Below are 12,914 nucleotides of genomic sequence, written 5' to 3'. Positions count from 1 at the left end.
TGAATATTGCCAGAAGACTGGAGGATATGAAATGTTGTCCCCTTGTCCAAGAAGGGGAGTAGAGACAACCTTGGTAATTATTGACCAGTGAGCCTTACATCGGTTGTGGGTAAATTGTTGGAAAGGATTACAAGAGATAGGATTTATAATGATCTAGAAATGAATAACTTGATTAGGGATAGTCAACATGGTTTTGTGAAGGGTAGGTTGTCCCACAAACCTTATTGAGTTCTTTGAGAAAGTGGCCAAACAGGTGCATGAGGGTAAATCAGTTGATGTGGTGTTTATGGATTTCAGTAAGGCACTTGATAAGGTTCCCCACGGTAGGCTATTGCAGAAAATACAGAGACATGGGATTGAGGGGGATTTAGCGGTTTGGATCAGAAATTGGCTGGCTGAAAGAAGGCTGGTTGATGGAAAGAAGTGGTGGTTGATGGGAAATGTCTATCCTGGAGTTCAGTTACTAGTGGTGTACCGTGAGGATCTGTTTTGGGGCCACTGCTGTTTGTTATTTTTATAAATGTCTTGGATGAGAGCATAGAAGGATGGGTTAGTAAATTTGTGGATGACATGAAAGTTGGTTGAATTGTGAACAGTGCTGAAGGATGTTGCAGGTTAGAGAGGGACATAGATGAGCTGCAGAGCTGGGCTGAGAGGTGGAAAATGGAGTTTAGTGTGGAAAAGTGTGAGATGATTCACTTTGGATGGAGTAACAGGAATACAGAGTACAGTACTGGGCTAATGATAAGATTCTTGGTAGTGTGCATGAATAGAGAGATCTTGGTTTCCATGAAAGTTGCCATTCAGGTTGATGGGGTTGTTAAGAAGGCATACAGAATGTTCCTTTTTATTAGTAGACGGATTGAGTTTTGAGCTATGCAAACATGCTGTTACATGGTGCAGTTACATTTGAACTATTGCATGCAGTTCTGGCCATCGCATTGTAGAAAGGATGTGGAAGCATTAGCAAGAGTGCAGAGGATGTTGCCTGGTATGGAGGGAAGGTCGAATGAGGAAAGGCTGAGGGACTTGAGTCTATTTCTGTGAGAGAGTAGAAGGTTAAGAGGTGAAATAATTGAGACAAATAAGATGATCAGAGGATTAGATAGGATGGACAGTGAGAGCCTTTTTCCTCAGATGGTGATATCTAGCATGAGGGGACATGGCTTTAAGTTGAGGGGTGATCGATACAGGACGGATGTCAGAGGTAGGTTCTTTACTCAGAGAGTAGTAAGGGCGTGGAATGCTCTGCCTGCAACAGTAGTAGATTCATCAACTTTAAGGGCATTTAAATGGCAATTGGATAAATATGTGGATGATAATGGAATAGTGGTAGGTTAGCTTGGCTCCAGATTGGTTTCAGAGGTTGGAACAACATTGATGCCAAAGTGCTTGCACTGCGCTGTAATGTTCTCTGTCCTGTGTTCTATTTTCCAGCATTTGGGCCATATCCCTCTGAATCCTTCCTATTCATATACCCATTCAAATGCCTCTTAATTGTACCAGCCTCCGCCACTTCCTCTGGTGCATACCTGCACCACCCTCTGTGTGAAAAAGTTGACCCTGAGGTCCCTTTTAAATCTTTCCCCTCTCACCTTAAACCTATGTATTCTAGCTTTGGACTCCATTATCTATTCACCGTATCCATGCCCTCATGATTTTATAAACCTCTTTCAGGTCACCCCTCAGCTTCTGAAGCTCCAGGGAAAATAGCACCATTCTATTCTGTCTCGCCTATAGCTCAAATCCCCTCCAACTCCGGCAATATGCTTGTAAATATTTTCTGAACCCTTCAAGTTTTAAAACATCCTTCCTATTGAAGGGAAACCTGAATTGCACGCAATATTCCAATACCCTGTACAGTCGCAACATGATTTCCCAACTCATATACTCAATGCACTGACCAATAAAGGCAGGCATGCCAAATGCCTTCTTCACTATCCTATCTGCCTGTGATTCCACTTGCAAGGAACAATGAACCTGCACTCCAAAGTCTCTTTTTTCAGCAACACTCTGCAGAACCTTACCATTAAGCGTATAAATCCTGCCCTGATTAGCCTTTCCAAAATGCAGCACCTCACATTTTTCTAAATTTTTCTGTTTGTTAAGACTCCATAAGGTTTTCTAGAAATATAATGACATTAAAGAAACTATTGTTCAAATTGACTTTGTCTCCTCTGATTTAGGGCTTTACTGGTTTGAGTTTGCATAGCTTTTTGAATTGTCAATTTGATCGCATTGGAAAACTACGTTATAAATCCATGCAAAATCCTGGACAATGGCAGGAGGGCTGGTTCATACTTAATAAATCCAACCTGAAATTCTGCTCAGAAGAGGGTGGATTGGAGGAAGAGATTGTTAACCTCAAGAGACTCCAAGAACTGAGTGAGTGACATTAACACTAAGATTCCAGTGTTTGGTTTGCCTTACGTTTGTTCTGAGAAGATAAATGCAAGGATTTTGCTTTTTCTTAATTCTCAGTTAACCTTTGAAATGGTGGATATTATTTCTGTTAATAGCCTGAATTATTATTATTGAAGTCCTTTGAATCATTGCGAATGCAATGGCTCTGCATTCAGAATTGGAGGTTCTGTGTACTGCAAAACACTCTGCAAAGAAAAACCATGCATCTCTTTCCCCAAATCAGAGCTCAAGCAATTTTAAGTGAATATAGATCACACCTGAAAAAAAATGACTACAGTGTACTGTGCAGGAGAATTCTTCCATATACCTCTGAACAGTAAGGTGGCACTTTTCATCAGCTCCCCCCTCTTGAGAGAGATGAGAGGAATTAGATCAAATGTCTGCTCTCCCTACTGCATGACATCTGCATAATAGCTCTGAAAATTGTAACTTTTTTGATTTCTTCAATTTCAATATGTTACAAATCTGACTGCAGAAAGCTATGGAGGGAGAGACTTGGGAGTCCTCATGCATATATCGCAAAAGCTAGTGTGTAAGCAGGGAATAAAGAAGTCAAAAGGGATGTTCATCTTAATTTCAAAGGGAACTGTGTTAAAAAATAGGGAGTTCTAGCTAAAACAGTACAAGGCACCAGTTCAAACATATGGATGCTGTGAACAGTTTTGGGTCCTTAGCTAAGGAAAGGCAGAACATAGAACTATACAGCACAGGAATGGTCCCTTCAGCCCATAATGTTGTGCTGAACATGACACCAAATTAAACTAATCCCTTCTGCCTGCCCTTGGTCCATATCCCTCCATTTATTGCATATTCATGTGCTTATCTAAAGGTCCCTTAAAAGCACTTATTGTATCTGCCTCCACCACCAGCCCTGGCAGTGTGATCCAGACTCCTACCACACTCTGTATGAAAAACAACCATCCCTTTACATCTCCTTTGAACTTTCCCACTTTCACCTTAATGGATGCCTCCGAATAATAGACATTTCAACTCTGGGGAAAAGAATTCTGACAGTCAATTCTGTCTCATAATTTTATGAACTTCTGTCAAGACTCCCTCAGCCTCTGCTGATCAAGAGAAAACAACTTGATTTTTCAAGCCATATAGTTCATACCCTCGAATCCAGGCAGTATTGAGCGGCATGGTGGCTCAGTGGTTAGCACTGCTGCCTCACAGCGCCAGAGACACGGGTTTGATTCCAGCCTCGGATGACTGTCTGTGTGGAGGTTGCATATTATCCCCATGTCTGCATGGGTTTCCTCCGGGTGCTCCGGTTTCCTTCCACAGTCCAAAGATGTGTAGGTGAATTGGCCATTCTAAATTGCCCATAGTGCATCTGCAGGTTATATGCATTAGTCACGGGTAAATGTAGGATAATAAGGTGGGGGAATGGGTCTGCGTGGATTACTCTTCGAACGGTCAGTGTGGACTTGTTGGGCTGAAGGGCTTGTTTCCACATTGTAGGGATTTTATCCTGGTCAATCTCTTCTGCATTCTCTCCAAAGTCTCCGCATACTTCATAATTGAACAATTACTCTGTGTGGCCTAACCAAAGCCTTATAAAGCTACAACATGACATCCTGACTCTTGTACTCAATTCCCCAACCAATAAAGGCAAGCATGTCATATGCCTTTTTTACCACCCTGTTTCTTGCGTGGCCACTTTCATGGAGCTATGGACTTGAACCCCAAGATCATTCTGTATATCAATGTTGTTCAGAGTCCTGCCAATAACTGTATACTTTTCCTTAACATTTGATCTCCCAAAGTGCAGCACTTCACACTTACCCAGATTAAACTCCATCTGCCATTTCTCCGCCTATATCTGCAACTGATCTATATTCCACTGTATCCTTTGACAAACTTCTAGTCTATCCACAACTCCACCAACCTTTGTATCATCTGCAAGCTTAATAACCACCCATCTACATTTTCATCCAAGTAATTTATATATATCACCATTAGCAGAGGTCCCATACGGATCCCTGTGGAACACAATTCATCACAAACCACCAGCCTGAACAATACCCTTCCACCACTACCCTTCTATAGGCAAGCCAATTCTGAATTCACATGGCCAAGTCACCATGGATCTCATGCATCTTAATCTTCTGGCTGAGCCTACCATGAGGGATCTTGTCGAAAGCCTTACTAAAATTCATATAGACAACATCCACTGCTCTACCTTCATCAATCACCTGAGTCACCTCCTCGGAAACTTCACTCATGTTAGTAAGACGTGACCTGCCCTACACATAGTCATGCTGAGTGTCCCTAATTAGGCAAACCTTTTCCAAATGTGCATAAATCATATCCCTAAGAATTCTCAACCACCAATGTGAGATTCATTGGTCCAAAGGTTCCTGGAAAATTCCCTATTTCCCTTCTTGAACAAAGGAACAATATTAGCGACTCATCAGTCCTCTGGGACCTCTCCACTGGCTAGTGAGGAAACAAAAATTTTGGTCAAGGCCCCAGCAATCTCCTCTCTTGACACTGTCAGTCACCTTGAGTAGATATCGGGCTCTGGGGACTGATGCAACTTAATGCTCTTCATGAGATTGATAACCACTTCTTACTCGATCTCAAAATGCCGTAACATATTAGCATGCTCCACCCAAATCTCACTATTCCCTTGATCCTTCTCCTGGGTGAATACCGATGCAAAGTCCTCATTTAGGATCATACCCACATCATCTGCCTCTAACACAAGTTCCCTCGTTTATCCTTGAGTGTCTTCTCCGTAGTTATCCTCTTCCTTTTAATGTATCGAGGGAATATCTTGGGATTCTCATTAACCCTACTAGCCAAGGTCATTTCATGGCCCCATTTTGCTCTTCTCATTCCCTGCTTGAGTTCTTTTCTGCTTTCCTTATATTTCTCACGGAATCTGCCTGATTTTAGCTTCCTAAACCTTACATATACTTTATTCCTTTTCAGTAAATTCACAATTTCCCTCACTATCCAAGGATCCCTTACCTTGCCAACCTTGTCCTTCCTCCTTACTGGAATATGCTTGTCTTGGACTCTCCCCAGCAGGTCTTTAAACAATTCCCAGACGTCAAATTTGGACTTGCCTGATAACAGCTCTTCCCAATTAACATTCCTTAGCTCCTGCCTAATACTAATGTAATTTGCCTTCCCCCAATTTAATACTTTTCCACAAGGTCTGATTTATACTTCTTCATAGTTATCATAAAACTTAAAGAGTTGTGATCACTGTTTCCAAAATGCTCCCCCATTGAAAGGTCAGTCACCTGGCCAGGCTCATAACCCAATACAAAGTCTAGAATGGCCTCTCCTCTAGTTGGACTATCCACATACTGTTTCAAGAAAGATATTCTGGCATTGGAGGCAGTCCAGAGAAGGTTCACTAGGCTGATACCTGGTAAGGGAGGGAGAATTTTGTGAGGTTGGGATTGTACTTAATGGAGAAAGTGAGGACTACAGATGCTGGAGAATCAGAGTCGAGATGTGTGGTGCTGGAAAAGCACAGCAGGTCAGGCAGCATGTGAGCAGGAGAGTCAACATTTCGGGCATAAACCCTTCATCAGGAATGCCGGATCTCCTGCTCCTCAGATACTGTCTGACCTCTTGTACTTAATGGAGTTAGGGGAATGAGAGATGGCCTTACTGAAACATAAAGATTCTTAGAGGATTTGACAGGATAGATGTGGAAAAGGTATTTTCCTCTTGTCATGATTCGGAAATGCCGGTGTTGGACTGGGGTGTACAAAGTTAAAAATCACACAACACCAGGTTATTTTCCAACAGCTTTATTTGGAAGCACGAGCTTTCAGAGTGCTGCTCCTTCATCAGGTGGTTGTTGGGTATAAGATCACAAGACACAGAATTTATAGCAGAAGTTTACAGTGTGATGTAATTGAAAATATATATTGAAAAAGACCTGGATTGTTTGTTAATTCGCAGAACATTTAAAAGTTACATTCTCAAGTGAACTTTAACAATTGGTGTCATATCGGCCCAGGTAATGCACTGAAGGTGTGAGCTGCCCTGTGTGAGGCTGTCTGTTCCACAATTCTCAGACTGATTCTAATCTAAAACATGGATTTACAGAATCTTACATAGATTCATGCAGTTTTTGAGCAAAATAAAATGTAATTCTGCAAATATAAACTCTGACACATCTTGCAGCGTCCACTGTGACAAGGTTGTATGGTACACCCACATGCATACATACACATTTAAGTTTGCAGGGTGAATTTGTACTTGCAGAATCACATTTTACTTTCCTCAAAAACTGCATGAATCCATGTAAGATTCTGTAAATCCATTTTTTAGATTAGAATCAGTCTAACCAATTAGAACCAGTGGCATAGACAGTCTCACACAGGGCTGCTCACATCTTAAGTGCATTATCTGGGCCCACATGACACCAATTGTTAAAGTTCACTTGAGAATGTAACTTTTAAATGTTCTGCAGTTTACGTATGAAAGAACTGAAACCAACGTGTTCATTCTAAAAGATGAGAGACTTAACAAACAATCCAGGTTTTTTTCAATATATAATTTCAGTTACATCACACTGTAAACGTTTGCAATAAATTCTGTGTCTTACAATCTTTTACTCCACAACCACCTGATGGAGTAGCACTCTGAAAATAGTGCTTCCAAATAAACCTGTTGGACTATAACCTGGTGTTGTGTGATTTTTAACTTTTCGTCTTGTGGAAGAATCTAGGACCAGAGGGCATAATCTCAGAACATGGGGTCACACATTTATGACATGGATGAGTAGGTCTGCTCTGAAGGTTGTGAAATTGTGGAATATTTACTGTAGAGGACTGTCAAGGCTGGGTGATCAAGTTTATTCAACATTGAGACTGATAAATTTTTAATCAGCCAGTGAATCGAGGATTAAGGAGAAAAAGCAGGCAAAGTGGAGTTGAGGGTTAACATATCCACCATAATCTAATTGAATGACAGAGCAGATGCAATGAGCTGAGTGGTCCACTTCTGTTTCTATGCTTTATGTTCGAATGAATGTGAAAGGCAATACACAGGGACAAGGAGTAGAAAGAGTTTACTCCAGAAGCCTGTGTGTAGCAATATTTTAATATGTATTGACATCAGTTCTTCAAAACATTAACCCAGTTCTCAATCTGTTTTTATAACAAAGAGGGATGAATGAAATGTCTATTGGATATATCTGTATAATAGAGATCTCATTGTTATTTTTTGTATTGTAATTCCTTCACAAACAGCTTTCACTATTCTGAATGAAAACAGTGAGAAGAAGGAAGTTTTAAGGCTGGTTGATAAGGAAAGGTGAGACAAGCCACACAATAAACCAACAGTTTAAACATTGAAAAACAATGCAAATCACTTCACATTCAGATTTTACATGCCATGCACTGACAGCTTTATGCTGACTGTATTTTCATGACCTCCAACAGCCCCGTACATTTTGCCAGATTTTACTGCCTTTGCGAACAGCAAACGATTTGAAATAGTCCCAGTTATCTACACCTTTATTTCCCTTGTAATTTAAAACTAAAACACAAGTAGGCAACTATTTACTTGAGGCATTTACTCTCAGGGTAACAATGTGGTTATGTGGCTGCCCTGGTTGTTCTTGATCATTTGGCAGATATTTAGTCCTTCACAGAATGGTGGTAAATGCTTGATTTAAATAAGACAAGGTACTGGTATGTTATGGAGAGTATAAAGCCAGGAGAATATTTTTAGCATTTGGATTTTGAACAAAGGGCATTGGGTGTTAGTTTATTTTTGTGAAGATGTTTAAAAGTTAACTGGATCAGCTTTTCTCAAACTGTGATTTTAAGCCAATAAGTGTCAGAGAGCAGGGGACTGCAAAGCTTCCTGGAGTGTTAATGGACATTTGTTTATAATATGGGGGTGTATTACAGCAGATAGAAACACTAAATCATTAGGTTAGCAGAATCTAAGATGAGCAAGTTTCTTTAAATTTAGTTCTAATGTTTTTTGTTTTGGTTTGATGGGGATCTGACAGAAGTCAGATACAAATATCAATTGTAATCAGAAAAGGAGGTTCTTCAGAGCAGTTAAAGGGATAAAGCACTTTAGTAAAAGGGAATGGTTTGTGAAACTTCCAGATCAGGCCTGTTTTGTTCAAACTTTGTAGATTATTATAAGGCTGAGAAAGTTTAAGCTCTCAGTTGCGAGTGTATTCCAAGGAATAAACTTTGCAACTCACAGGACAGGAACCAAGAAAAAACAGTCCAGTCAAACTTACAGATTTGATAAAGAGGGAAAATGTCTCTGGATTGTGATTGATTATAAGGTGATGGTGTTGGGAACTACTGCAAAAAATACGGAGGTATGGCATTGAGGGTGAGTTGGAGGTTTGGATTAGGAGTTGGCTGGCTGGAAGAAGACAGAGGGTAGTAGTTGATGGCAAAGGTTCATCTTGGAGTGCCGTCACTAGCGGTGTTCCGCAAGGATCTGTTTTGGGACCATTGCTGTTTGTCATTTTTATAAATGACCTGGAGGAGGGGTTAGAAGGTTGGGTGAGCAAGTTTGCGGATGATACGAAAGTCGGAGGAGTTGTAGACAGTGAGGAAGGATGTGGCAGGTTACAGCGGGATATAGATAAGCTGCAGAACTGGGCAGAAAGGTGGCAAATGGAGTTCAATGTAGCTAAGTGTGAGGTGATTCACTTTGATAAGAGTAATAAAAAGATGGGGTACTGGGCTAATGTACGGATACTTGGTAGTGTGGATGAGCAGAGGGATCTTGGTGTCCATGTACACAGATCTTTGAAAGTTGCCACCCAGGTAAATAGTGCGGTGAAGAAGGCATATGGCGTACTGACTTTTATTGGTAGAGGAATTGAGTTCCGGAGTACTGAGGTCATGTTGCAGTTGTATAAGACTCTGGTGCGGCCGCATCTGGAGTATTGTGTGCAGTTTTGGTCGCCATACTATAGGAAGGATGGGGAGGCACTGGAACGGGTGCAGTGGAGGTTTACCAGGATGTTGCTTGATATGGTAGAAAGATCGTATGAGGAAAGGCTGAGGCACTTGGGGTTGTTTTCATTGGAGAAAAGAAGGTTTAGGGGTGACTTGATAGAGGTGTACAAGATGATTAGAGGTTTAGATAGGGTCGACAGTGAGAATCTTTTTCCACGTATGGAGTCAGCTATTACAAGGGGGCATAGCTTTAAATTAAGGGGGGGTAGGTATAGGACAGATGTTAGGGGTAGGTTCTTTACTCAGCGAGTCGTGAGTTCATGGAATGCCCTGCCAGTAGCAGTGGTGGACTCTTCCTCATTATGGGCATTTAAGCGGGCATTGGATAGGCATATGGAGGATAGTGGGCTAGTGTAGGTTGGGTGGGCTTGGATAGGCGCAACATCGAGGGCCGAAGGGCCTGTACTGCGCTGTATTCTTCTATGTTCTATGTTCTATGTAACTAGATGGATTTTGTTTTAACTTGTGTTTTGACATCTTTCAAATTGTGCTATATTTAGATGGCTTGGTTTGGTTAATTTTATTATTATTTCTTTTGTATAATAAACTTTTGTTTTATTGTTGAAGCCAGATCTGCAGCATTGCCTGCTTATGTTTCAGTTCCAGACTATGACCTATTGAGCCAAATTTCATTCTGGGATTTGACTCGTCCAGTTGTAATACCAACTGGGATCATTACAAGTTGATATTTACTGTTTAACACTCTCTCTCTGTTTATAGAACATTGTACCTGCACGGAGTGACACGTCTGGATTATTCAGTTTGGTGTGGTGATATTCAGAGAGCTGCAGGCAGCCGAGGAAATGCCCTTAGTGATCAACAGCTCAGCAGGAATGACATCCCCATCATTGTTGACAGCTGCATTGCCTTCATCACCCAATATGGTGAGTGAATGTCAACACAAGAGGCCATTGAAACAAAGTTTGGACTCACATTTTAGAAATGAATTACTTATGCACTGGAGCCAGGATGCCTGGTGAGTAAACCGAAGGCTATCACTGTTGCAGAAGCTGCAAAAGTCATTGTGGGGTCATTCCTATGTAACAATGTAAGTCAGGTTCAGTTGGGAGTGGGTAAATTGCAGCTCCCCAAATGTAAACTTTAAAAGTATCCATCATATTTTCCCATTTTCAGGGCTACAGCAGTGTGGTTAAAACATAATTTAGATTAAAACATAAAATACCTCAAATGCATTTATCTCCTCACTCTCCATGCCCCATCTGTGCTTTGTAATGCCCTATACCCACCTCCACATCTCTAAAAAAGTGCAGTGCAAAAGGATTTGGGTGTTCTTAGCATGAAACACAGAAATGTAGCATGCAGTTGCAGCATGTAATTAAGACTTTTATCCTTCATTTCTCGGGATTTGGAGTTTAAAAGTAGGTCTTATTAAGTCTTGTCACAACTTTGCAGGATGTTGCTGAGGCTACACCGCAAGTACAGTGTCCAGTACTGAAACTGGCATTTAAGAAAAGACATCCCTCTGTACTGAGGCAGTCCATGCTCAAATGCAACAATATAAAACAAAGAGAATAAAGAACAAAGAAAGTTGACAGCCCAGGAACAGGCCCTTCTGCCCTTCAAGCCTGAGCCGATCCAAATGTACTGTCTAAACCTGTCAGTCAATTCCTAAGCATCTGTATCCCTCTACTCCCCACCTACTCCCGCATCTTAAATGAATCTACCGTGCCTACCTCTACCACCGCTGCTGGCAACTTATTGCAAATGCCCACCACTCTCTGTGTGAAGTACTTGCCGCGTGTATCCCCCTTAAACTTCCCACTTCTCACCTTGAAAGCGTGACTTCTCGTTATTTAATCTTTCACCCTGGTAAAAAGCTTGTCTCTATCCACCCTGTCTATACCCTTCATGATTTTATAAACCTCAATCAGGTCCCCCCTCGACCTCCTTTTTTATAATGAAAATAACCTAACCAACTCAACCTCTCTTCATCGCTAGCACCTTCCATACCAGGCAACATCCTCGTAAACCTTCTCTGCACCCTCTCCAAAGCGTCCACATCCTTTTGGTAATGTGGCGACCGGAACTGTACACAGTATTCTAAATGTGGCCGAACCAATGTCCATGTATACCACGTCAACTGCCCTACCCTCATCTACATGCTTGGTCACCTTTTCAAAAAACTCAATGAGCTTTGCGAGACACAACCTGCCCTTGACGAAACCACATTGACTGTCTGAAATCAAATTGTTGCTTGCTAGATGCTTATAAATCCTATCTCTTATAATTCTTTCCAAAATCTTTCCTACAACAGAAGTAAGGCTCACTGGTCTATAATTACCTGGGTCATCTCTACTGCTCTTCTTGAACAAGGGCACAACATTTGCAATCCTCCAGTCCTCTGGTACTAAACCAGTAGACAATGATGACTCAAATATCAAAGACAAAGGCTCCGCTATCTCCTCCCTAGCTTTCCAGAGAATCCTCGGATAAATCCCATTTGGCTCAGGGGACTTGTCTGCTTTCACCTCCTTCTAGAATTGATAACACTTCTTCATAACTAACCTTGATCCTTTCTAGTCTAATATCTCATAATTTAGTCTTTTCCGCTACAATATTCTCCTTTTCCTGAGTTTAAACATGTATGTGAAGTATCGTGTTTCAGATGCAATGCAACTGTTCAAGCTACTCAACGTTAAGCCAAATTACTGAGTAAAACAATAAAAATAATTTATTTACACACAATAGTTTGAAATGAAAACAAAGGAAAGAGGAATCTAGGATAACTTAGCTATTGGAAAAAGTTACCAAATAATAGATACAGTACCACGTACTAATTAACTGTTCCAATAACATCTCATAAATACATCCCTTAGCAAAAAGGCAAATCCAAACACAGATTCTTACATGCAGCTCTCTAAGCCAGAAGGAGAAAGCATCAAAAAAAAGGTTCAGGAAGAATAACAGCTGGGAATTATTCACTGAAGCTTCCAATTCTTTTTAGACCCCAGTGTCTTCTAATGTTACTGATAAAACCAAACCAAGAAATCTGGATCTGAGAGAACTGGCCACACCAATTCAGGCTGCTTCCATTGTTCCAACTTAAAAAAAAACCCAAGGCCCCACATGTTTACTTAAGTCGTCTTCTGTGGCCAGTTCTGCACCTCTGTCTTACAACCTGTCTTCAAAAAAAAGTACAAAATAACCTTTTAAAGTGACAACATCATCACACCATCTCCAATAAAAGACCATCTAACCACCATTCCTTCAAATTCAGTGGTGTTACCATCACTGAATTCCCCACAATCAACAACCATGGGGTTACTGTTGATCATAAACTCAACTGGACTATCCACATAATGGCTACAAGAGTCGCTCAGAGGCTAGGAATACTAGGGCAAGTAACTCACTTCCTAACTCCTCAAAGTCTTTCCATTATCTACAGGCACAAGTCAAGAGTGTGATGAACTATTCCCCACTTGCCTGGATGGCTGCAACTCCGAGAACACTCAAGAAGCTTGATACTGTTCATGACAAAGCAGCCCACTTGATTGG

General features: G+C 41.1%; 1 protein-coding gene across 3 annotated transcripts in view; it reads left to right on the top strand.

Moving 5' to 3' along the window:
- arap3 (ArfGAP with RhoGAP domain, ankyrin repeat and PH domain 3) overlaps window positions 1-12,914 on the top strand; it is a 363,864-nt gene that overhangs the window by 229,749 nt on the left and 121,201 nt on the right. For all 3 annotated transcript variants that reach the window (XM_087995078.1, XM_087995076.1, XM_087995077.1), the window contains exons 15-17: window positions 2,187-2,385; window positions 7,650-7,713; window positions 10,119-10,282. In XM_087995078.1, the coding sequence (XP_087851204.1) occupies window positions 2,187-2,385; window positions 7,650-7,713; window positions 10,119-10,282 (427 nt within the window). The remainder of the gene's footprint in view (window positions 1-2,186; window positions 2,386-7,649; window positions 7,714-10,118; window positions 10,283-12,914) is intronic.

Source organism: Chiloscyllium plagiosum, unplaced genomic scaffold (genome assembly GCF_037043375.1).
Source record: "Chiloscyllium plagiosum isolate Xiang-an unplaced genomic scaffold, Cpla_swu_hap1 HiC_scaffold_16, whole genome shotgun sequence".
NCBI classification, from domain to species: domain Eukaryota; kingdom Metazoa; phylum Chordata; class Chondrichthyes; order Orectolobiformes; family Hemiscylliidae; genus Chiloscyllium; species Chiloscyllium plagiosum.
This window is presented reverse-complemented; position numbering and strand designations above follow the sequence as displayed.